Source organism: Bufo gargarizans, chromosome 8 (assembly GCF_014858855.1).
Source record: "Bufo gargarizans isolate SCDJY-AF-19 chromosome 8, ASM1485885v1, whole genome shotgun sequence".
Taxonomy (NCBI): Eukaryota; Metazoa; Chordata; class Amphibia; order Anura; family Bufonidae; genus Bufo; species Bufo gargarizans.
In genome coordinates this window covers 75429812-75457412 of record NC_058087.1, presented here as the reverse complement: position 1 = coordinate 75457412, position 27601 = coordinate 75429812, and the positions used below count along the sequence as shown (strand labels likewise).

Sequence of the window (27601 nt, the reverse complement as noted above, 5' to 3'; positions counted from 1 at the left end):
CATGAAACTGCAGAGGCCAGGGATTGGCTTCAGCTGTCACATGGGGTATGATGGCACATCAACACTGCAGCCATGTAATAAAACACTGGCAGGAAAGCCCAGAGCATGGCACGGAAAGCACTGGGGGATTAAACTTGCAAATATAGCTTTTGTTACCTTATCACAATTTTCAGAGGTGGGCAAAATCTCAGAACTCAGAAAACCTCTTTTAGGCTAGTTTCACACTAGCGTTCGGCTGTCCGCTCGTGAGCTCCGTTTGAAGGGGCTCACGAGCGGACCCGAACGCTTCCGTCCAGCCCTGATGCAGTCTGAATGGATGCGGATCCGCTCAGACTGCATCAGTCTGGCGGCGTTCGGCCTCCGCTCCGCTCAGCAGGCGGACACCTGAATGCTGCTTGCAGCGTTCGGGTGTCCGCCTGGCCGTGCGGATCCGTCCAGACTTACAATGTAAGTCAATGGGGACGGATCCGTTTGAAGATGCCACAATATGGCTCAATCTTCAAACGGATCCGTCCCCCATTGACTTTCAATGTAAAAGTCTGGACGGATCCGCTCAGGCTAATTTCACACTTAGCTTTTTTTTGCCAATTTAATGCAGACGGATCCGTTCTGAACGGAGCCTCCGTCTGCATTAATATGATCGGATCCGTTCAGAACGGATCCGATCGAACGCTAGTGTGAAAGTAGCCTAACCGGCATAGTACAACTAAACAAGTCACAGGGCTCATGCACACAGCTGTATGAGACATTGTACATGATCCCTTTTCCATTGGACTCCTGGTGTACAGTAAATTCACCGCAGAATCTGCTGCAAATCTTAAGAGTAAATGCACAAGTTCAAGATTTAGGTGCAGAGAATCCACACTGAAATCCGCTGGCATTCCCAGGAAAATTAATTGGCGCGGATTTACAGTATATCACAAAAGTGAGTACACCCCTCACAGTTTTGTAAATCTTTTCTTCTATCTTTTGATTGGACAACACTGAAGATATGACACTTTGATACAATGTAAAGTAGTCAGTGTATGGCAATTTGGTGTACTCTCAAAATAACTGAGCACACAGCCATTAATCAGTGGTATAAGAAAAAAGGTAGCGGCACTCACCATTAAATCTTTCATCAGCTTTATTGAAGATAACAGCCGGGGTCGGATACAAAAGGTCAGGCCTGACCTTTTGTGCTGTGCCTGTTTCTGACCCCTGCTATTTTATCTTCAATAAAGCTGCCGAAAGATTTAATGGTGAGTGCCGATACCTTTTTTCTTATACCACCGATTTCCACTTGTTGACTACGTTTAGCAGAGCACCACCTTGGAGGGTGGAGGGTAGTTGGAGGGTAGTCTTGGACGGTATACACATGTAGCAGTGCCGGCTGCGTTTTTCTTGATGGACTTTGACACAGCCATTAATGTCTAAACTGCTGGCAACAAAAGTGAGTACACCCCTAAGTGAAAATGGCCAAATTGTGCCCAAAGTGTCAATATTTTGTGTGGCCACCATTATTTTCCAGCACTGCCTTTAAGTGATTCTGTTACCTCGTTTTAGCCTATAGAGCTGCGGACCTGTACAGCTAGATCGCCGCTAGCATGTCCGCAATATACCTGCCCCGTAGCACTGTGTGCTTTTATCGTGTTAAAAAAAAATGATTTTATAGATATGTAAATGAGCCTGGTAAGGTGCCCAAGGGGCTATACGAACCTGTGAAGGAGCCCAGCACCGACTGCGTCCCCTGAATCTCCTCCTTGCGCACAAAGTTAGATCGCTGTAATCTCGCGATGCGCGAGCTCTTGCATGCGCAGTTCCTTACCTGAGGCTGATGCCAGCACAGGGAAGGAACACTATGCCGGCACTGAGCATGCGCAAGGAGGAGATAGATGTCTGATATTTGGCTAACAGGTTATGTGTCTCTCCAGGCTAAAGAGGCTGTCCTGATTACAGGAAAAAAAATAAAAAATTATAATTTCCCGCCCAGAAACAGTTCCACAATTGTCCATGGGCATATGGCAATCACTTCAATGAGCTGCAATACCGGATTCAGCCAATGGACAGATGAGGCGCCGTTTCTGGAAAAAAAAAAGAAAACGTTTTCTCTGATCTTGGACAGCGCTTTAAACAGAGGCTCTGCAATTACAAATCATGAACATGCCATGTGCATCACCTACATCCAATAGTCAGGCTACAGATGTCTGCCACAGTCAACCCGACTACCTAAAGTGGGTCATAAGTCATAGAGCTGTTGGCAGGCAGCTATTTATTCTGAGATATATATATATATATATATATATATATATATATTTATATTATTATTTTTTTCCCCAAATACACGCTGGATCAGCCGAGCTTGCACATTTACTGCCATAGGGATACGGCAGATAAGCACCATCCAGCCACTTGTGGCAGTTGACTTTTCTGCTCTGACAGAAGACAATTCCCCACACTAATTAAATTATTGGCGAGAGCCATAATAAAAAATATAATATAGCTAGGTTAACTACGTTAAAGGGAGTCTTTCACCTAAACTGACCATTATAGAACACTAACCATGATCTGCATTATAGTCCCCATATTGGCTGTCTGTCGCTTATTTTCGCTATAAACACTTTTATTCAATATGTTAATTTGGTTCTGAAGGTGCCCAGGGGCGGCGTTCATGCAGCCGATGCCCAGGCCCCCTCGTCGCTTTTCATATGAAACCCCTCCCCTTTCACCCCTCTGGCCCGCCCTAGGTTCTTCAGAAATCCAGCGCCGTTCACAATATTCGCCGTGCCCCATTATGGGCAGAGGCACAAGAGCGTTTAACGCGCATGTGCCGGAATTGGGAATGAAGTGCGCAGGCGTGGCAAATCTTGAAAACTTCTCTGGATTTCTGAAGAACCTAGGGCGGGCCAGAGGGGTGAAAGGGGAGGGGTTTCATATGAAAAGCGACAAAGGGCCTGGGCACCGGCTGCATGAACGCTGCCCCTGGGCACCTTCAGAATCTAATAAACATATTGAATAAAAGTGTTATTTTTGTTAGCGAAAATAAGCGACGGACAGCTATACGGTAAGTAGCATTCCAATATGGGGACTATAATGTAGATCATGGTGTTAGTGTGAATTTAGGTGAAAGACTCCATTTAAGTCAACTTAACTTTACTACTTTGGGACACATATGACTTATCTATTTTATATAAATTTGTATTCCATTTTTGAGAAGCTGAATGAACAAAAAGCAGCAAAAAAACCTAGGAGGAGATCGGTTAATAATTTACATTACTGACTAGTAAAGGTTTTCCGTGCTTTCTGTACTTTGTTGGGCAAGAAATTCTGTGATTTCTTTAGAAGTAGTGTTTATGGAAGTATCAATAATATGGTTCTACCACATTAGGATTTTCACTTGTTAGTGTAGTGAGCAGAGAGAGGACCCTATTCTACCATTACAAGGATTGGTAACTGGTACTAGGCCGCATTCTGATTGATGTCACTGTACATGCATGCTGCACACAAGACTTCTGAGGATGGGGAACTCTGAACTAGGTATAATGGAGTGCTATATGTGGCAACAGATTAAGGAAGACCTCTGTGCAAGAACTACCTTGTGTCATTTCTCGTTTTCAGAATTTTGGGTGCCATTTTTGGGAGCTTGCCCTTTGATTGCAGGTTAAGTCATTGTTTCTGTATCTTATGCTCTATGTGATCTGTATCTTTCATTTTCTATGGGGACAGAAAAGATGCAGACAGCACACAGTGTGCTGTCCGCATGCGCACTTCCGGGCCGCGGCTCTGAAAAAAATAGAGCATGTCCTATTCTTGTCCGCAGTTGCAGACAAAAATAGGAATTCTCTATATAGTGCTGGCGATGTGGGGTATCCGTGTTTTGCTGTCCGCAAAACACTTCGAACATCTGAATGGACCCTTAAGCTGTAATGTCTTTTCTGTATATGTCTTTATCACTGGTTAGTAAATTTCGTATTCACTTCGCTATTGTTTAAGCCTATTTATGCTCGTACCTCAGAATCCATCATAAAACATGTAGCTTCAAAAAAAGCAGCAATCTTCCTATGTTTTACACCTAGGGTACCAGAGCATGTAAGGAAATTAAGGTGGCCTTACACCTTAGATAGAAGCCAGACAAACACTTATTTGTTTGACAGTTGTTCCTCACAACCCCACCACCATACACATTCACACTCAGCTCCTACGAGTGTGGAACAGGAGGGACACTTCTGACAGCTGCTTATCATCTGTGATAACAAAGGATTGGACAAGAAGGCTCAAAAAGGCTCATCCTGTACTGGAAACTAATATACATAATTACATTAAGAATCACATTTCGTAATTTCATTTGAACAAAATTAACATATTAAGGGCTTTTATATATATGCATATTACCATCAGCAGTGTAAAATAAAACTTAAATATCCTGCCATTACCTTCTCTCCGCCAACGGTGCCTTCGTATTGAGGCAGTGGTGATGGCTGTCCGAGAGATACGAGCGACTGTTGGGGTCACTTCAACTTTCAGTACTTTCTGTCCTTGCTGTGAAGAGTCGGGAGCATCAAACGGCAATGAGTTTTTCATTGCATTTGCAACCTGGGTAGAAGTGAGAGAAGAAAAAAAGTTAATTACCAAAGACATCTGTGATCTGTCAGTGTTTTCTACTCTTTATACAGAGCTGATGACTTTCAGCACTTCATGTTTCTCTGCTGCTTAATGAGCTCATAACACCGTAAAATAAAATCTTTGCTCGTGCAATATCAAGACTATTGTAGGAGGTACGACAGGTCACTTACCAACAAGGGCTGAGAATAAAGCTCCAGCTGGGCACGATAGATGATGTCATCCAGAACCTCCTGCCCCAGTTCCCACTCCCCATTGTATCTGTTAAGGAGACACATTTATAACAGAAGTCATTTTCTAAGGACAGAGCAAGGATGACAAAGAAAAAAAAAAATCAAAGAGCTGACAAGATGTGCTTTTAAAATTGTATCAAATATTGTGTGCTTTATTATAGGGAAAGCGGAAAAAAGCTCTTTCCCTCTGACTATAATCTAGCTGCAGGTTTTGGAGGTCTTGTACAGTCTTTATGATCATTTATAACAAAATATATCATTCTGCTTCACAATATTTGCAATTTGTATCATTCTGCTTCACAATATTTGTAATTGGCCAGATGTTACAATCCCTCTCTATGTTAATTTTCAGATAAATGCCTACAGAGTATGGTATCTCAATAGGCATGGAGTGTGGAAACATTGTACAGGCAGATAAATGTAGTATTCAGGTTTTCTTCCTAGCCATGCATTAAACTATGAGCCCGCTCATATTGACTAAGAAGGTGTTAGTGCATGTTTATATAGTACAGTCTCTGTGCAGGGAGTGGAAAGAGTCAGGTGATCCTGAAGACAAAGGGGTACACAGCTTGATGGATGATAATGGGGGTTCAAAAGACCCCCCCCCCCCCCCCAGATTACCTCCAGGAAATATTTACAGGTGAACCCTTCCTCTACAGATATAAGTGGTGTGGCTATATTTCCAATTTAAAGTCACATTAGTGAGATGCTGATATACAGTGAACAGTATGTTAGATTCGTGTTCCATTCAGTAAACCTCCTAGTCTGTCACTTTATTGGTCCCACCAAATAATAGGATCTATTTCAAATATCTGAGAAGACTTACATGGCATGATATACACCAGTGAGCAGCTGGACCATAAAATCAGGATCCAGCACTACACGACCACACAGTTCCTTCCAACGTTTTTCCTGCTGCCTAGGAAAGCCACTCACGCACAATCTGGAGTAAAGAGGGGGGGGGGGGAGAAAAAAAAAAAAGACTTTTTTTTATCCTTCATTAAATTTTTATGAGAAGTGCACATCATCTACAAGGATTTACTCATACAGCACTTCTAGCATTATATGGCTCAGAAGTAGTTGTAGCCCCAGTGATACAAATCAATCCTCTACCAGACCACTTTGTATGTAGGTGAAGAGATGCAGCACAGCAGAATAATTAATGATTCAGATACAAATGTCCGATACGCAATATCAAACGTCATAAAGGGACTGATCTGCACATTTCTAAGAATCAAATAAAACGCCAAATATACCCTAAAAATACTGGCAACTGATAAGATCACAAAATCGTGTAGCCCCTTGCTGTCCTCAATAATAAGAATCATAAAGGGAAAGGCCCATGTATTTCATTTTAATGTCAAGTTTGTAGAGGAGACATAATGTGATTTAATTCCTGCACTGTCTATATAGACAGTACTGGAGGGTGCATGCTTTAGGGCAGCTGAAATGAATGGGAATCAAGGCAGAGAAATGTCCTCGCCTATTAACTCTTATACGCACCACAACATAACTGTACGCCAACCCAAAAAACACTGGCGGAGTTGTCTTTTTTCTCTAATTTCATCCCACAAAGGATTTTTTTTCCTGTTATCCAATACAAGCTTTGGTTAATTAAAAGGTGCCATTAAAACTATGGCTTTTGGAAGGCAGGAAGGAAAAAGGGAAAATAAAAAAATAAAAATATGTCCCGAAAGAGTTACAGTCTCTAGAAAGTTATGGAGTAAATTCCCCTTCCTGTGTCCAAGGAGTCACAGGGAAGCATCCCACCTCATCAAAGCCTCCAGCAATAAAACAGAACACCCCATTTAAAGGGGTTGTCTAGAAGGTCAAAATTTTAAGTAAAGTGCTAAAACCAGTTTAAAAAAAATTAAACCCAGCTGGTCTCTTCTTTCTGGTGTGGTCTCAGTATGCAGAGATTCCCGAGAAAGGCCTACTCAGCCAATCACTGCACTGCTTTATAACCCCTTTGAATCTCCTGCCCTCTGACAATGACATAAGTCAGTTTATCCTGGCCCAATGTACACAAAATCTGGCAAGAGAGATGAACAAATCAGTAAATGTCAACCTATGTCTTTGGGGCACATTTATCAAGACTGGCCTTTTAGACGCTGTTCTTAATAAAGCCCTAAACTGGCGACGGACTCTAAATAACTTCGGCATATCCAGGGCCAGTTCTAAATGTAAGACAGCTTCCAAGCTGTCTTAAATTTAGACAATTTTCCATTCCTGAAACAGGCATAGAAAAATGGTGAATGAGAGGGGCCTGCTGGCCGCCCCCTTCCATGCCATTACCACGATTGTAGACCTGGCGTGAGCAGGGCAGAGTCACAGATATCAGCGCAAATAATAGATAGATAGTGATAAAAATAAATAAAAATTTAAAAGAAAAAGAATATATATGTTTAGGTTAAAAATCTCTTAAAATTATGTTACTTTATAGGGATATTTTACCTTCAGATTAGAAGCACACTTTAGCGCCAATACAATTTAGGTTGTTTCATGACCATGTGCAATCTATATATATAAAAAAATGACGTATGTATGTTCCGCGAAAAACTCAAAAACGCAACCATCCATCTCAACGCAACTTGGTATACACATCCCTTGCTACCTGGAAATAAATCTTGCGGGGGTCTCAGCTCTCTAGGACGTACCGTTTCCGAGATATTCCCAAAAAATTACCTGAATTAGCCAATACAAGCCTGCCAGCCTTTCACTTAACCCCTTAAGGACACAGGGCGTACAGGTACGCCCTTGTGCCCTGGTACTTAAGGACACAGGGCGTACATGTACGCCCTGTGCATTTTCGATCACTGCCGTGCGGCTGGCGGTGATCGGAACCCGGTGCCTGCTCAAATCATTGAGCAGGCACCTAGGCTAAATGCGCGGGGGGGTCCCGTGACCCCCCCATGTCAGCGATCGCGGCAAACCGCAGGTCAATTCAGACCTGCGGTTTGCTGCGATTTCTGCAGTTTATGATCCCCGCGGTCCCTGACCGCGGGGATCAGAAACTTTAGGATTCAAAATTTTGAACAGAATCCCTCCCCCCTGCACCCCTGAGTTATTTGAGCACGGTGGGAGGTGCAGGGGGAGGGTTGCGGGCGGTGCGGGAGGCGGGATCGCGTTCCCCCGCCCGCCTCCCATTGCGTAATCGTTGGCGTCTAGTGGGTATACCAGGGTGCCAGCACATTGCTGGCACCCTGGTATAAACGGCTGACATCGGTGATGCGATGTCAGCCGTTTAACCCTTTCCATACAGCGGTCCGTACGGACCGCTGTATGGAAAAGGTTAACAGCTCAGGGAGCTCCCTCCCTCTCCCATCGGGGGGCTGCTGTGCCTTTGCAGTCCCCTGAATGGAGAGGGAGAGAGCTTCCAGGCAGCCCCCCAAGCCCCGTCCTTACCCTTCCCCGTCTGCGCAGTTCTGAACACTACTGAGCAGACGGGGAAGGTTCCCATGGCAACAGGACGCCTTCTAAGGCGTCCTGCTGTCCATGGTTCTGAACAGATCTGTGCTGAAAGCATAGATCTGTTCAGACAAAGTGTAAGTAAAATACAGTACAGTACAATATATATTGTACTGTACAGTATTATGCAGACATCAGACCCACTGGATCTTCAAGAACCAAGTGGGTCTGGGTCAAAAAAAAAAGTGAAAAAAGTGAAAATAAAGTAATAATCAAAAAACACATTTATCACTGATTAAAAATGAAAAAAATAAAATTCCCTACACATGTTTGGTATCGCCGCGTCCGTAACGACCTGATCTATAAAACGGTAATGTTACTTTACCCGAACGATGAACGCCATAAAAATAAAAAATTAAAAACTATGATGAAATTGGAATTTTGCCCACCTTACTTCCCAAAAAAGGTAATAAAAAAGTGATCAAAAAAGTCGCATCTACGCCAAAATTGTAACAATCAAACCGTTATCTCATCCCGCAAAAATCATACGCTACCCAAGATAATCGCCCAAAAACTGAAAAAGTTATGGCTCTTAGAATATGGAAACACTAAAACATGATTTCTTTTGTTTCAAAAATGAAATCATTGTGTAAAACTTACATAAATAAAAAAAAGTATACATATTAGGTATCGCCGCGTCCGTATTGACCGGCTCTATAAAAATATCACATGACCTAACCCCTCAGATGACCACCGTAAAAAAATAAAAATAAAAACGGTGTAAAAAATGCCATTTTTTGTCATCTTCCGTCACAAAAAGTGTAATAGCAAGCAATCAAAAAGTCATGTGCACCCCAAAATAGTGCCAATCAAATCGTCATCTCATCCCACAAAAAATGAGACCCTACTTAAGATAATCGCCCAAAAATTGAAAAAACTATGGCTCTTAGACTATGGAGACACTAAAACATTTTTTTTGTTTTAAAAATGAAATTATTGTGTAAAACGTACATAAATAAAAAAAATTGTATACATATTGGGTATCACCGCGTCCGTGACAAACTGCTCTATAAAATTACCACATGATCTAACCTGTCAGATGAATGGTGTAAATAACAAAAAAAAAAACGGTGCCAAAAAAGCAATTTCTTGTTACCTTGCCGCACAAAAAGTGTAATATAGAGCAACCAAAAATCATATGTACCCTAAACTTGTACCAACAAAACTGCCACCCTATCCCGTAGTTTCTAAAATGGGGTCACTTTTTTGGAGTTTCTACCAGTCCAGCAAAATCTGCCTTCCAAAAACCGTATGGCGTTCCTTTCCTTCTGCGCCCTGCCGTGTGACCGTACAGCGGTTTACGACCACATATGGGGTGTTTCTGTAAACTACAGAATCGGGGCCATAAATAATGAGTTTTGTTTGGCTTTTAACCCTTGCTTTGTAACTGGAAAAAAAATATTAAAATGGAAAATCTGTCAAAAAAGTGAAATTTTGAAATTGTATCTCTATTTTCCATTAAATCTTGTGCAACACCTAAAGGGTTAACAAAGTTTGTAAAATCAGTTTTGAATACCTTGAGGGGTGCAGTTTCTTAGATGGGGTCACTTTTATGGAGTTTCTACTCTAGGGGTGCATCAGGAGGCTTCAAATGGGACATGGTGTCAAAAAACCAGTCCAGCAAAACCTGCCTTCCAAAAACCATACGGCGCACCTTTCACTCTACGCCCCGCTGTGTGGCCGTACAGTAGTTTACGGCCACATATGTGGTGTTTCTGTAAACGGCAGAGTCAGGGCAATAAAGATACAGTCTTGTTTGGCTGTTAACCCTTGCTTTGTTAGTGGAAAAAATGGGTTAAAATGGAAAATTAGGCAATAAAATGAAATTCTCAAATTTCATCCCCATTTGCCAATAACTCTTGTGCAACACCTAAAGGGTTAACAAAGTTTGTAAAATCAGTTTTGAATACCTTGAGGGGTGTAGTTTATAGAATGGGGTCATTTTTGGGTGGTTTCTATTATGTAAGCCTCGCAAAGTGACTTCAGAGCTGTAGTGGTCCCTAAAAATTGGGTTTTTGTAAATTTCTGAAAAATTTCAAGATTTGCTTCTAAACTTCTAAGCCTTGTAACATCCCCAAAAAATAAAAGATCATTCCCAAAATAATTCAAACATGAAGTAGACATATGGGGAATGTAAAGTCATCACAATTTTTAGGGGTATTACTATGTATTACAGAAGTAGAGAAACTGAAACTTTGAAATTGGCTAATTTTTCCCAATTTTTGGTAAATTTGACTTTTTTAATGCAAAAAAATATTTTTTTTTTTTACTTTTTTTTACCAGTGTCATGAAGTACAATATGTGACGAAAAAACAATCTCAGAATGGCCTGGATAAGTCAAAGCGTTTTAAAGTTATCATCACTTAAAGTGACACTGGTCAGATTTGCAAAAAATGGCCTGGTCCTAAGGTGTAAAAAGGCTGTGTCCCTAAGGGGTTAAAAGGGAACATGTCATGTGGATATTTGATTATAATCTAACTAATTATATACAATCATTAACTACTAAAAAGTACCTTAGATGTATTCACGTACTGGTGTGACAGATTGTTACCTCATAATATACACACAAAGATGCCACATGCTAATGAGCTGATTTGAGTCCAGCGTGATGTCATTGAGTCCAGCGTATATTTAGGATATAGACACTCCCCTGCCCACCTGCTGCTGGTTCATATGGAAAAAAAATGTCATTCAGCAGCAGGTGGGTGGAGAGAGTCAGGAGCTCATAAATATTCATGACTCATCATTATCAGCTGGAGCTTTTCAATACAAGATGTTGGCAGATTGACTGGGTCAATTAAAGAAAGTGACCCAGCATTTTGCTAAGAGAATCAGTCACTTATTTATGTTGCCCTTAGTTAGGACACCATAAAACTGGTGACAGGTTCCCTTTAAATCCTACCTGCCATACACACGGTCACATGTCCCTTATCAACCAATAGAAGCTTGCAGGTCCTACTCCAGGTTGCCATAACAACTGATCAAAGGTTTTAGCAATTCGCAGGTCCTGAAATATTCAGTCATATGACGTATGACTGTACACCTACACTGCTACATGCATGGGGACAGGGGCCACTATTAAACGGACGGGCGCTGTGGAGTTCCCCGTTAAAGGGTCGCCCATTGTGACAGTGACTGTTATTTAATATAAAATTGCAATAATTAAATACCCGAGCAACGTCGGGTCATCAGCTGGTCTAACAAAATAAAATACTACCAACATACATTCATTCTTTGCTCATTGTGTTCTCCCCTTTCGTTTTCAAAAACAGTTTTCAAACATCTATCTTTGCTCCTTACCTGGAACCCATCCTGCATAGAGACTGGTAGGAAGAAGGTGGCATATACACAATGGCAGAGTTGTAGCACAACATAAGAAAACTTAGTACCTCAAACCTGTAGAATAGTAAAATGTTGCAATTTACACCAATGACACAAAACAGTTAATATACATTGTGATCACTGCCAAAATTCTTCTCACCTGTTTTGTGCTGTAAAGGTCTCTCTCTGTGGATGAAGATCGCTGTAGACCACTCTTATGAGATCATGGTGGCTTAAAGCTCCCTCTGTCAGAGCCATGGAACCCAAGGATGATGGCTAATGCCACAAATAGGAAGATATAAACAGCAAAATAAACCACCATTGTACAAGTTTGATCTTTTCTACCTTAATCGCTTGCAACTATGAAGCCTCACTTTCAATTAGGCTTAAAACAATCTAGGCAGCACTCTGACTTGGTTGAGGAACTGGTTATTTTGCAGCCCTGAGGTTTTGGAGTTAAAATTTACCCAGAGCAACAAATCTGCTGAAAAAATGAAACTGACTGTTCAATTAATCTAAACTTGTCTAGTCTTGCAGAAGTTCATGCACTCGCTGAAGAAACAACCTCATTCACATTCATAGCATTGATTTGGAGTTGCGGAAATTTGCAGAAACTAATCTGCCACATGATTGAAGAAAAATCACAGAAATAAGATAATAATGCACTTAGTAAAGTAGATGCAAGCATTATATATATGCGACTAGGAGCAGCACACCATATGTGCGGCGTCTGCGCTCCTGAACATAGAAGCACAATGACTTAGGTAGGTTTAGCGTAGAACCCGCCTGACCTGAGACCACCTTGGCGCTTGGTAGGCGGGCACAGATGTGTTTTGATCCAAATATATTGACCAAGTGTCTCAGATTTTATTGTATCAGAGTGAGGACTTTGTCCATATATAATGCTTGCATATACTTTACTAAGTGCATTATTATCTTATTTCTGTGATTTTTCTTAAATAATGTGGCCAGTGACATCCGCAAATTTATATATCATACCGTGCAAGATGTTTTTACCTTAGTTTTTTCTGTGATTTTTTTTAACCTGCCACCTGCCCTAAAAACCGTGTTAAATAAACGCCTTTTGATAGATCACTGCAAGTTATTAGCAGAAAACCTGTGAAAGATGCAGGGAAGCAACACAGAAGAAAATGATAATAAGCAAAGGGTATTGGAAGCAGTTCTGGCCTGCCCCCAAAAATGTGGAGACAGGTGCCAAGTCAGACCAGGTCAAGCAAACAACATTTGCTGTATATTAAACATCCAAGACCTTTTAGGATAGGGTTGTCTCACTTCAGAAGATGGCATTTGTGATGTAGAAAAGGTTAATATAAAAGACACTTACTAATGTATTGTGATTGTCCATTCATTTTTTTCATCACATTATACACAGCTCGTATCCAAGGGTTACGACCACCCTGCAAATCCAGCAGTGGTGGCCGTGCTTGCACACTATAGGAAAAAGCACTATCGTATTTGGTGGCCTGGACCACGGGAGTGTGGATGCGCATGAATGCACAGCAGCTCCCATCCTGGCCACTTCGTATCTGCGATGCATCGGTGGTCGTAACCCTTGGATATGAGCAGTGTATAATGCGATGAAAAAAATTAATCAAGGCAGCAAAGGAGGCAATATGGACAATCACAATACATTAGTAAGTGCCTTGTATTAACTTTGTCTACATGATAAATGCCATTTGCTGAAGTCAGACAACCCCTTTAAAAGGGGTTCTCCGGGAATGAAGAACATGAAAATACATAAATATTACTTTAATGAAAGGTATTTGGGAATATAATTATAATGGCTCGTTTTGTCTAGGGAGCAATTATTAGGAGAAACAAAATGGCCGCCGTCCTATTAGTAGACACAAAACCTGTCCTAATCACACAGCAGGACAAGGTACTTCACAACACTGAGGTAAAGAACTGCCTGATCCTGAATACAGTTTAATATGATGATATTTAGCTGAACCTCTGTAGGATTGGAGTTCATAAGGAGACATGAAGTACAGTGAGGATGGACAGTACAGACTGTGGTAATGTAGGGCTGTGGTAATGGAGATTGCATACAAGTGCTGCTGCTCATTAGCCACATCTGCTCATGAACTCCATTCCTACAGAGATTCAGCTAAAGATCATATCAGCTATATTCAGGATGATAATCCCTGACAAGCAGAGCAGAATAAAGCAGCTCTTTAGCTCAATGTTGTGAAGTAACTTGTCCTGCTGTGTTATTAGGACAGGTTTTGTGTGTGCTAATAGGACAGCGGCCATTTGGTTTCTCCTAATCATTGCTCCCTAGACAAAACGAGCCATTATAACTAATGAAAGGCATTTGGGAATATATTTATCATGAAGTAATATTTAAGTATTTTCATATTCTTAATTCCCGTAGAACCCCTTTAAGGTCCCTTTTCCCTTGCCAATACACAGGCAACTATTAGTAACGAACTGTTTGCTCCTGATAATTTCTGATCATTGAGCAGAGGGGAGAGCTGAATATACATGCAGCAATCACCCCCTCTGTATGGGGATGAATGATTCCTACTGTGATATTTTGTTCCCCATACACATTCATTGTTTGCGGGCAGCACATCCCTGTTTACACAGGGCAATATGCTGCCTAGAAAAATAAAGGTTCATGTGTCACCATAAAGGGGTTATCCAATGTCTCCAATAGCCCATCATGTGCTGGGCCCCTCACAGGTAATATACTTACCCCGCTCCCTGCACTGCTCCTGGTCCCCGCACCGCCGCTTCTCCCTGTACACGGATGAAAACATCTGGTGTCGGGGGAAATTGGGGAGAATAGCAGACGAGGACAAACCTCCGCGGGTGACAGTAGGGAGGTTCGTCCCCAACTGCCATTGGCTGCTCTTCCCCGACATCGGATTTTTTTCATGGGGGAGCTTATGGAGATATTGGATAACCCCTTTAAAGGGTGATTAGCAATACGCGTGTTGCTGATAGTTGCCCCAATTCTTAGCCAGTATAAAAGCTCCTTTACTTTCTAATGGTTCCAAGACTGCCTCCCCCATGGCCATCTCAAGATCTGTAAAACATGTAATTACTTTTCTTTACTAATATGTTATTAAGGATGTATGTAGCATGTCTTTAAAGCCCCGTTATGTTCTCTCTTATGCCTCTATATTAGTCTGGAAACTCAAACTTATGCAGTTACTATCCTGATGTACTGAATGATGTTTTTGGCCCTCAGTATACGTCATGCAGACAGGGTATTGTTTCCAGAAGTTTAATCACTTCTGTAATGGAAGGAATGTTCTTTTTCCCTATACAGTATTCTAATGTTTCTCTTCCCTTTCTTACCTCATGATATATTGAAGGCTTGGATAATGATGGAATAGTAAAAGATAAGACCTTATTATTTCCATCTTTATCAGCAATTTCCTGTAAATAAGAGAAGACATCGTTCAAAGGTTGTAGTATTTATAACGGCCACATAACAGAGCAAATGCAAGACCTGAAGTTAAACCGGCCTCAAGTTACAATATTTTTACTTATAGCGGCCTTTGCTCATGTTCAGAGTTCATTCATTTTGTTACAGCTTTAAAAGACTTATTGTAAATTTCATTATAAAATATATATTTGTCTTAAAGTGGACCTGTTGGTTTCAGTAAATTAAACAATAAAAAACCTTATTGTCCAGAGTCCACAGTTTTTTGGCACTGCAGGATCTATAGAAGTAGGCCACCTTCACCACAGAAGTTCAGATATTTAGATCCGTGCTGCCGATATACCGAACCAGAAATCCAAAGCAGCTGGGAAGACCAAGTTCCTCCTCTCCACACGAGCACACAATCACTGCAAGCTGGCCACGTTCCCTCTCCCTCCTGGTTTCCTCCTGTAATCCCTCTCAGAGACAAACCAGAGAAGATCCAAGATGGTGAAATACTGCAACACTAGGTTCAAGGCCTTTGAAAAAGCATCAAAACCTGGGTCGGTCTTGCTAGGACATCTGGTTTTATTACATGCGTGTTTTATATAATATCCTGTAAGTATAATAAATATCCTTGGCCGAATCTAGTGTTGCAGTACTTCACTATCTTGAATCTTCTCTGGTTTGTCTCTGAGAGGGATTACAGGAGGAGGAAACCAGGAGAGAGAGAGAGGCAACGTGGCCAGATTGCAGTGATTGTATGTGTGCTCGTGTGGAAAGGAGGGACTTGGTCTTCCCAGCTACTTTGGATTTCTGGTTCGAGATATCAGCAGCGTGGATCTAAATATCTGAAATTGGTTTCAGTAAATACCTGCATTTCCTATGCACTAACCATGCTGGAGCATCTTCTCAAAGAGTGCTGCACTGTGCCATGACTGTTACTCCTCCTGAATATTTCAGAATACATGTGACTGGGTGGTGATAAAGAAGAAAGCTGGGGACTGTGGTGCAGCATAAAATAAATATTATTGGTGACAAAAACAATGCATTTCAGGTTCAGACAGACCCCTTCGTCAGGCTAGGTAGACCGGTATCTATCCTGGCAAAGGGGTCTGTACAACCATGAAACCCATTGCTTTTGTCACCAATAAGTGTCATTTTATCTTCACCTCCTTGGGGTCATTCTGCATTCGCAGCGCTACATCACAGTCCCCAGCTTTCTTCCTTATTGCCTGTCAGGTTTCCAGACCTGAACTCAGAGGTGGACAGCATGCAGCAGCCCGCCAGGCTTCATTCTTAGTGCTATAGGTTGTTGTGCCCTCTGCACATCAACAGAAGGTAAGTGGCCCGTGTACTCAGGGGCCACTTCCACATCCTATGGTCCCACCAACTCTGCTCTACTTTCTTTCACAAGTACCATATTTGGTACTTGCGAATACTAGCGAGCGCTTCCATTATGGATGTGCTCACTAGTATGCATTAGGTCCCGGGAGCGGGGAAGCAGCGCTGCAAGCACTACCGATACTCGCCCTACCTGGTCTTCTTGCTAGGGCCCGCTCTCCACTGTACTGACCCCATACAGCATCAGGACGTAGTGCACACACTATGACCTGACGCTGCACGCAGTCAGGAAACAATGCATTGCGGGCCGAAGAAGATAGGGGAGCACGATACCGGACCCGTAGCGGAGTCTGAAAGAAAAAGGGCTGATCTGAGGTCTGTTGTGGTTCACTTCTGACATAGAGGGCTGATATGGGGGTCTGATGTGATGTCCTAATATTTATGGGGGTGTGATCTGAGGATCTGGTATGAGGTCTGATTAAAAATATTTTTTCTTATTTTCCTCCTCTAAAATCTGGGGTACGTCTTATAAAGCAAAAAATACAGTACATTTGAATGGGCGTTGGGACAATACTAACATCCAGTTGTCTATTCATACATTTCTAGGAAGGAATAAAAGAGCAAAGGCACAACGCAGTGATGCTGTTACTTCATGAAGAATACAAGTATTCTCCTAATATCCTCCCTGTTAAAATAAAGTAAAAAAAAAAAAAAAAAAAACAACAACAACACGGTTTTGAAAAATAAAGTTCTTACCAAGTTGTAAATGCCCAACAGGAGAGCTTCAATGCACCCATTGCTTTGCCTATCACGGCTGGCAGTGAGACGCAAATAGATGGAAATCAACTCTGGAAGGAATTGCATGGTAAATCTCTTCAGTCGCACTTCAGAACTGCGGTACAGCTCAAACAGCTGGTGACAGATCGGTTCCAGAAGCTGCAGAAACAGAAAAATAAGAGAAAGGGAATATTTGTAATTAGTGGAAAGTGATGATCACAATATAAAGCTCAAGCAATGTAGTTTCCAAGGAGCTTCAAGATAATATCCAAGTCTGTTACTACATGAGGCCGATTCACAACAATCCAAATGCAATGCCCTCATTCAGTGACTGCACAATCGACATCCAGAGGTTGGTTATTTCCTTGCCTCAGCTTCTCAGAAGTACAGTGCAAGTACAATTCAGAAGAGGCTGTCTGCAGAATAGTTGCATGCATCACTAGCAAACATTAGAAGTCTACATCAGTTTAGATATTGCCTTAATTTATGTTAATATAAATCAAAGAGGCTGTGCCATCAGAGAAAAGCCCTTTCAAAAACAGTCAACTTTGCAGAGGAAGCTATGGCCAGTCAGGCTATGGGTGTCCATGAAATACTGCCAGCGTGGGTGCTACTTGTAGACAGGGACAATCTACAGGTGAAACTCAAAAAATTTTAATATCGTGCAAAAGTCCATTTATTTCAGTAATGCAACTTAAAAGGAATTGCATTAATGCAGCTTAAAATTAGAATTTTGTGAAAAGGGTCAATATTCTAGGCTCAAAGTGTCACACTCTAGTCAGCTAATTAATCCATACCCCCTGAGCAAAGGGTACCTCAAAATTATGACTTTGGGGTTTCATAAGCTGTAAGCCATAATCATCCAAATTATAACAAAAGGCTTGAAATATCTCACTTTGCATGTAATGAGTCTCATATGTTAGTTTCACCTTTTAAGATGCATTACTGAAATAAATGAACTTTGCACAATATTTAAATTTTTCGAGTTTCACCTGTATGTTAGATCATAGAAGAGGGGACCTGTCTCTATGGTGACCACAAGCCCAATTAGGGTGTATGGACCGGGTTTGCCTGCATGAGACAAACTTGTTACAGTATGACCACCTTTGAAAGTTGTACTTTATACAGTGAAAACTGTTGTAGATTGCAAGCCCCTCTCCGCCTCTGTGCCAGTTGTTAATAGGTTCATGCTCATTTTACTTTGTTTTATAATATGTATATATACCCCCTTTATTTTTAGATGTACAGCACCTTGGAATTAAAGGCTATGGGCACCTTTAGTTTTTATGATACATGAGGTGAAAAATCAGTCTATGTGCAGACTGTCTCTAATGAGTTCCATCAGCTGACAGCTTATGTGAAGCCTTATCTCCGTTCTCCTGACCTCATAAACACTCAATTAAAGGGGTTATCATGGAAAAGATAATGTTGACATCCTCAGGATAGGTCATCATTATCACATAAGACGCGGTCCAAGATGCAGGCTCCCGGCAGCTTTCCAAGCACAGTGCCATACATTGTATAGTGGCAGTGCTGAGTATTGCAGCTCAGCCCCACTAACTTAAGTGGTGTTGAGCTGCAACTAGGCCATGTAAAAGATGCACAGTGATGTCACTGGCCTAGGAAGGGGCTGCAGTGCTCGAGGCTTCTTCTAACAGCTGATCGGAGGTGGTCCCGAGTGTCGCACCCCTGCAGATCTGAAACTGATGCCCTATCCTGAGGATAAGTCATACATTTATTTTCCTGCATCACCCCTTTAAGCCATATTCTTAGCAGTTTGATAAGAGTTTAGCGATTATGAGTGTTTATGAGGTCAGGAGATCAGAAATAAGGCTTTCACATGAACAGTCAGCTGATGGAACTCAGTCTTCAAACACATGCAGTTAAAAATCAGTCTATCACAAAAACTGCTGAACATTTTTAATAAAGACCAACAAAAAAAAATATTTTTAGGCCAAAATGAGTAAAATGCAATAATATAAAATTGCCCTGACACTTTCAAAATAATAATGGTAAAACCACTTTCCATTCAGACCAGTTTATTCTTTTGTGACCATTTTTCACAGCAATTTTACCTGCAGATACAATCTCTAAAAAGTTGGAACATACAATTCTGAGCTGGAGTTACAGGCTGTATTATAGAGTTGCATTCACAGTTCCGCTGGTTGTTTCTGGAAATAGCTGACACGTTTGACGTCAGACACACCTCCAGGCTAAACTTAGCTTCTGTAAAGCACTGGGATGGTCACTTTTCCTACATCAGGTTACTGTGCAGTGTAGAAGAGTATGCTTCCCCAAAGGCAAGACACCAGAAGAAGCTATGGACAGACCTTCAGTCATCACTGAATGTTTAGAGAGGTTCGCTCTGAATTCTGCAGCATTCAGAATGCAGCTCTGGGTTATAATAAATGAGGCAACTCGGACACAGCAAAACATAAGTGGTGCAGCACAGTCAGTCAATAGTTTATATAAATTTAATGGTATTTGAAGGCGACACAACATTTATAGAAAACTTCCCACTAAAATCAGTTTTCAAGCCATCCGCTTTGGTTAAAGGGCTTCCTATCTCTTCTGAACTGCTGGCATGATTGGCATAGGACCTCAACCAATCGCAAGAAAAAATGGGGTGAAGAGGGCAGTACTCAGAAACAAATGAAAACCAATATGGTGTTAAACATTTTAAGGGGTTTTTGCCCAGTTTTCTAAGCAACTAAATAGGTCTAGTTATACGACAACATAGAAACAGGAGCTATATCTCTACATACTCTTAATACTTACTGCTTAAAAGGGGTTTTCCAGGAACACTTTGATTTTTAACAGACATGCTCATGTAGGTGCCTACCTCATGTACATCCTCCACATGCTTTTTTTCAATTTGGACTCTGCTACCCCATTTTCACTATGTAAACTGATAGACTCTGGTCTGTTCCCATCCTGTATGTAGAACTTCCTGTTGCTGTATCTAACCAAACCCATAATTTTTTTTCTCTGCAACAGATCCAGCACCACTCCTAACACCACCCAGCTAGTTTGTAGCTCCTCCCTCACTGCTAGTAACAGACACTCCCCTATCACCGCCCCCAACACCCAGCTAGTTTATAGTTCCTCCCACCCAGCTCGTTACACACACTCCCCTATCACTGCCCCTAACATCCAGCTAATTTATAGCTCCTCCCACCCAGCTAGTTTAACCGCTTCCCGATCGACTAACGCAGGGATGCGTCCTTTGGGTGGTCGGTTTATTCCTCCTTGACGCATCTACGCCTCATCTCACAAGACGCGAGATTTCCTGTGAACGCACACACACAGGAGCGCTCGTTCACAGGATCGGAAGGTAAACAAGTGGATCTACAGCCTGCCAGAGGCGATCATTCGCTGGAAGGCTGTAGATGCGATTTTTTTAACCCTTGAAAGGTATATCAGACGCTGTTTTGTTAACAGCGTCTGATATACCTGCTACCTGGTCCTCTGGTGGTCTCTTTTGCTTGGATCAACCACCAGAGGACACAGGCAGCTCTGTAAGTAGCACCAAGCACCACACTACACCCCCCCCCCCGTCACTTATTAACCCCTGATCACCCCCGTCATTGATCATCCCCCTGTAAGGCTCCATTCAGACGTCCGTATGTGTTTTGCGGATCCGTGGATCCACAAAGCACGGACACCGCGGATCTGCAAAACACGGACACCGGCAATGTGCTTCCTGCATTTTTCGGATCCGCACATTGCCAGAACTATATAGAAAATGCCTTTTCTTGTCCGCAATTGCAGACAAGAATAGGACATGTTCTATAGGCTCTACAAAAAAACGCAGTGTTCACCCGATCAGGCCTGATCTTGTGTGCACACTTGCGTTCAATCCGCCCCACCGCAGTGGCATAAAAAAAAAATTTGGATCACTGCAAAAACTAACTTGTGACAAAAAATAAAATCGTACATGAACTCACCATACCCCTCACGGAATCCAAATGTGTAAAAATTTTTAGACATTTATATTACAGACTTCTTCTCACGCTTTAGGGCCCCTAAAATGCCAGGGCAGTATAAATACCCCACATGTGACCCCATTTTAGAAAGAAGACACCCCAAGGTATTCCGTGAGGGGCATGGCGAGTTCCTAGAATATTTTGTTTTTTGGCACAAGTTAGCGGAAAATGTTTTTTGTTTTTTTTTCGCTTACAAAATCATTTTCCGTTAACTTGTGCCAAAAAAAAAAATATTCTAGGAACTCGCCATGCCCCTCACAGAATACCTTGGGGTGTCTTCTTTCCAAAATGGGGTCACTTGTGGGGTATTTATACTGCCCTGGCATTTTAGGGGCCCTAAAGCGTGAGAAGAAGTCTGGAATCCAAGTGCCTAAAAATGCCCTCCTAAAGGGTACTCATTGGAATTTGGGCCCCTTTGCGCCCCTAGGCTGCAAAAAAGTGTCACATGTTGTATCGCCGTACTCAGGAGAAGTAGGGCAATGTGTTTTGGGGTGTATTTTTACATATACCCATGCTGGGTGAGAGAAATAGCTCAGTAAAATTATAACTTTGTATAAAAAAAAATTAATAAAAAAAGAAAATAAAAAAAGAGGGGAAAAGTCGTCATTTACAGAGATATTTCTCTCACCCAGCATGGGTATGTGTAAAAATACACCCCAAAACACATTGCCCTACTTCTGAGTACGGCGAAATTACATGTGTGACACTTTTTTGCAGCCTAGGTGCGCAAAGGGGCCCAAATTCCAAAGAGTATCTTTACGATTTCACAGGGCATTTTTTACGCATTTGGATTCCAAATTACTTCTCACGCTTTAGGTCCCCTAAAATGCCAGGGCAGTATAAATACCCAAGTGACCCCATTTTGGAAAGAAGACACCCCAAGGTATTCCGTGAGGAATATGGTGAGTTCATGTAAAATTGTATTTTTTCTCACAAGTTAGTGGAATATGAGACTTTGTAAGAAAAAAAAAATATAAATAAATAAATCATTTTCCGCTAACTTGTAACAGAAAATACAAACTTCCATGAACTCACTATGCCCATCAGCGAATACCTTAGGGTGTCTTCTTTCCGAAATGGAGTCATTTGTGGGGTGTTTCTACTGTCTGGGCATTGTAGAACCTCAGGAAACATGACAGGTGCTTAGAAAGTCAAAGTGCGTGAATTCACATTTTTGCACCATAGTTTGTAAACGCTATAACTTTTATTCAAACCAATAAATATACACTTATTGCATATTTTTTTTTTTTTTTATCAAAGACATGTAGAACAACAAATTTAGAGAAAAATTTATATAGAAATGTAGTTTTATTTAAAAAAATTACAACAGAAAGTGAAGAATGTCATTAAAAAAAAATATTTGGTCAATTTCGATTAATATAAAAAAAGTTAAAATGTCAGCAGCAATGAAATACCACCAAATGAAAGCTCTATTAGTGAGAAGAAAAGGAGGTAAAATTCATTTGGGTGGTAAGTTGTATGACCGAGCAATAAACCGTGAAAGTAGTGTAGTGCAGAAGTGTAAAAAGTGGTCTGGTCATTAAGGGGGTTTAAGCTAGGGGGGCTGAAGTGGTTAAAGCTCCTCCTACCCAGCTACTTACATAGACACTGCCCTATCACTACCACTAACACCCAACTAGTTTATAACTCCTCCCACCCAGCTAGTTACATAGACACTCCCCTATTACTGCCCCCAAGAACCCCCGGCTAGTTTATAGCTCCTCCCACCAGCTTGTTACATACACTCCCGCATCACTGCCCTTAATGCTCAACTAATTTATGGCTCCTCCTACCCAGCTAGTTACATAGACACTCCCCTATCACTGCCCCTAACAACCCCCAGGTAGTTTATAGCAATGAAAGGTACCGTAATCGAAATACATTCCACAATTGCAGCTACCTTTATAAATGACTATTTTAAATGAGGCTGATGTAAAGTAGAATATCCCTTTAAATAAAGTGCAAGTTGAAAAAGCTAAATAACCTTTTTTATCCTTTTTATCAGTAAGAGCTGTACTATGGTTTGTAGACACTGACACTCTACAATGCATTATATACAGGGCACAAACTGTGGCAAGTAACTCGAGCTATATAGATATTTGTTATAAAGCGGTCAAGGGCACAAGCTTGTCTGTACTGTCTAACAAACATCTCACATATCCACCATTTCTGCTCAATCTGTGTGATCTAATCCACAGGCGAGTTACAAGGAACATCATAGAGGCAATTATTATGCGGCCATGTAATGAATCTGTTTGTCAACATAATTACTTGCTTGCTCTCCGGCTTCATTGATAACATATCAAAGCTGTTTCAGTGTCTTTGTTAATGACCCATGATCTCCCATGGGGCATCTATGCCAGCAGGCTGATGGTGGCACAGCTAAGGGCTGTACAGGCTCAGTCATTCTACTTCTATGCACTCAGAATCTGATCTGCCAAAGTGAGAACATCCTGATCTGAAAGGTTATTTTAGACACTCAACTCATTAACAAAAGGACATTTCATTCCATTTATCTTCCCACTTAGTAAATGAATGTGGGGGGAGGTTACAATGGTGGGCTTACCTCTACTGCAACACAAAAGTAACAGTACTCAAAAACAGCAAGGTGGGTCAGAGGTCAATCTAGGGTGCTCCTTCAGCTAAAGACCCCTATACACTTCCTGATCATCAGCCAGGTAATCACTAACAGGCATTCAAAGGAACGCTCCTTAGCGATTATCTGCTAGTGTATAGGTGCTGCCGAACGAAGAGTGAGCGAAACGCGTGTTCAGTGGGTAGGAAGATCAGGTGTGTGGTCACCTAAATCATGTCCCGGCAGCAGACTGTTGGCATCTAAACTGCCTCTACTGCCAGCAATCAATGATTCTGTACGAGGACAAGCGATGGTATTAGTGATCTCTCCACGCTATACTGTGGAGGAGATCGCTGCATCTAAATACAGAGGTCTCCTTCACCGACAAGCAGGCAATTGCTGGGAAGGACCACTTCCTACCAAACAATTGTCTGCTCCACTGAGCAATGTAAAGGATCCTTAAGGGTCCTTTTACAAGGGTAGATAACTTGCTCATAATGACCATATGGGAAGTTGCTTACACTTGCAAGACTAGCATTTATATCTTACAATAATTGTGGATGCCTATTTATTCCCAAAAATGATCAGAGGCAACCAACATGAGGGAACCCCCAGGGGAAAATACTCCTGATATTTGCTGTTTGTGAATAAGAACAATCTTGGCCCAGACTGGATGCCACTGTACCCACTTCTCAGGTGAGCAGGGCTAGTTATGGCTACCTGCACACAATGCGGATTATGGATTTTCCACACAGATTTCTATGCAGTAAAACACCAGTGTAATACAGAACCAGCAAAGCGAGTCAGATTTGACAAATGTCATGTACACTTTGCTTGAAAATTGATGCAGAAATTGATATGTTGTGCGGATTTTAAAATGCACACCAATAGAACCAAAGACCACCACACTAAATAATCAATATAAAAAATCTTTATTAGTACACATCAATAATATTAATATATTAAAATCAATCACAACAGCGGCAAACATATACAGAAAAAGGAAGTTACATTGGTCATGTAGTAAATGGCTTCAGATATCACATGGGCTTAATACATCAGATTAAAGCGCCCAAACCCATCATCTAATCACATAAAGTACAGATAAGCAAGTCAAGTGCATAGTGCAACCCAGAAAGCGACGTACGTTTCGCGAATACGTTTCCTCAAGGATAACACATTGCTAGCTACTAACATGTTTATACCCTGTTAATCATCTCTGAATTAAAATCAGGTGGGAATAAGAGGCTGTACCTTAACCCCTTAGTGACCAGCCTGTTTTGGGCCTTACTGACCAAGCATTTTTCTTCCTTTTTTCATCGTCGCATTCCAAGAGATATAACTTTTTTTCCCGCCTATATAGCTTTATGAGGGCTTGTTTTTTGCAGGACAAGTTGTAGTTTTTAAATGGCGCCATTTTGGGATAAACATAACTTTCCAATTAACTTTTATTAACTCTTTCTGGGAGGGAGATGGGGAAAACAGTAATACTGCCACTGCGTTTTTACATAAAAAAATTAATGTTGTTCATTTTTCGGTATAAATAACACACTATATCTTAATTCTCTGGGTCACTACGATTACAGTGATAAATACATATAGGAGGTTTTTTTTCCGTTTTACTACATTTTTAGCAATAAACCCCCCCCCCTTTTTTTTTTTTTTTTTTTTATAAAAAAATGTTTTTGCATTGCCGTTACCCATAACTTTGTTATTTTTTATTCTATGGAGTTGTGTGAAGGCTTGATTTTTGCGGGACGACTTGTATTTTTTATTGGTATAATTTTTGGATCGCTTGTTATTACGTTTATTCGGTGACAACTAAGAATAAATTAGCAATTCTGTCTTTTTTTTTTTTAGATGTATTACTTCTTACAACTGTGGCCATAAGGATGTTACAAATATCCTGCGGAAATACTGGGATATTCTAGTCTCTGATGATACTCTGAAACATTACTTACCTGCTTACCCTGCGGTGACGTACAAATGGGAGAAAAATGTATGAGATACCCTGGTTCGTAGCCACTATATATGTAATAAGCACCTGGTTTTTGTATACATGATATTTATTTGGTATATATAATTTGTATAATGATTGGGTATTTGATTCACACTAATTGCATTTGATCTACAGTATTTACAATCATTATTAATTATTGAATTCTTTTTGTATATTACATTTTTTATACATAAATTATTATGAAATTACGCATTATGCTTAAGGGTACATTCATACGACCGTAAGTGTTTTGCGGTTCGCAAAACACAGATACCGGCTGTGTGCGTTCCGCAATTTGCAGACCACACATGGCCAATGCTATATAGAGAATGCCTAAGCTTGTCCGCGGTTGCAGACAAGAATAGGACATGCTCTATCTTTCTTGCGGGGCCACAGAACAGATGCGGACAGCACACGGTGTGCTGTCCGCATCTTTTGCGGCCCCATTGAAATGAATGGATCCGCACCCGTTCCGCAAATTTGCAGAACAGATGCAGATCCATTTATACAGTCTTGTGAATGCTCCCTTATACACATGATTTTCACTTTATTTTTGCACGTTTGCTTGCCTGTAGCACTTTCATTGTTTCACTTTTGTCACCTCCACTTTAATAATCACGATTGTGTTTTTTTAAATGAATTTTTTGAATTGTTAATCACTGTATTTATGATGCAATTTGAATAATCGTTAGCCTGCGATAACATGTAGTTCTTCTCTCGTCCATATAGAAGTGGAGGTATTTGATTCGTTTCAATATGTGTCCTTATGTCCAGGAAGTATAAAACATTGCTTTCTGTAGTGCGTTCCAGGGTGGCATGCCGGACTGATGATGGCGATACCTAGGTGTGCTCTGCTGTGGAACGCATACTGGAAATTCCGGTTTGCATTCCACGGATGAATGTGGAATCTTTTTTAGTCATTTTAGGGATGCTTATGGCTTTGTTGTCTACTACAGTGGTGTTATATTTTTTCATCCTGTCCTGGCTTTATGTTTATATAACTATAGGAGCAATAAGGCATTCAAAGAGGAAGTGACATCATGCAAGCCTAATAATCGAACAGACACAAATGGGTTAAGGTACAGCCTCTTATTCCCATCTGATTTTAATTCAGAGATCATTAACAGGGTATAAACAGGTTAGGAGCTAGCAATGTGTTATCCCTGAGGAAACGTATTCGCGAAACGTACGTCGCTTTCTGGGTTGCACTATGCACTTGACTTGCTTATCTGTACTTATGTGATTAGATGATAGGTTTGGGCACTTTAATATGATGTATTAAGCCCATGTGATATCTGAAGCCATTTACTACATGACCAATGTAACTTCCTTTTTCTGTATATGTTTGCCGCTGTTGTGATGGATTTTAATATATTAATATTATTGATGTGTACTAATAAAGATATTTTATATTGGATTATTTACTGTGGTGGTTTTTGGTTCTATTCTACTTCATATGAAAAACCACACACAACCTAAAATAGCAGTAGCCAGCTAGTGTTTTTTCTAAAAAATGCGCTGCATGTCTATTGTTAGTGTGATTCCGTAGCTTCTGTTGATTGGCTTTCCCCACAGACTTCAACGGGGTTTTAACAAACAGAAAATCTGCAAAGAAAAAATGCGAAAGTGTGGATTTGTGTGTGTTTTTTGTGCTCTTTTGGTGCGGATTTCATGCAGATGTTTTGCATACAAACATGCACCATGTATCGCAAAGATGGCGTAAGATTAGAAAGGTTGTCTAGACCTGCACCAGATTTATCACAGGGCATCAGGATGGATAATAAATGTGGTGCAGAGACTGATACTTTTCTGACTCTTTACTAAATAATGGTTGGCTTACTTTCAGACAGATTTTTACACCAGACTTGAGTTGTAACTATGCAAGGATGTGTCTGCAATTGTGGG

General features: G+C 41.1%; 1 protein-coding gene across 3 annotated transcripts in view; it reads right to left on the bottom strand.

Moving 5' to 3' along the window:
- The window catches only part of FAM126B (family with sequence similarity 126 member B), a 103947-nt gene that overhangs the window by 14086 nt on the left and 62260 nt on the right, over nt 1-27601 (bottom strand). For all 3 annotated transcript variants that reach the window (XM_044304975.1, XM_044304974.1, XM_044304976.1), the window contains 7 exons: nt 17116-17295; nt 14949-15029; nt 11782-11897; nt 11601-11696; nt 5659-5775; nt 4773-4860; nt 4413-4572 (listed from right to left, as the gene is read on the bottom strand). In XM_044304975.1, coding sequence (XP_044160910.1) covers nt 4413-4572; nt 4773-4860; nt 5659-5775; nt 11601-11696; nt 11782-11897; nt 14949-15029; nt 17116-17295 — 838 coding nt within the window. The remainder of the gene's footprint in view (nt 1-4412; nt 4573-4772; nt 4861-5658; nt 5776-11600; nt 11697-11781; nt 11898-14948; nt 15030-17115; nt 17296-27601) is intronic.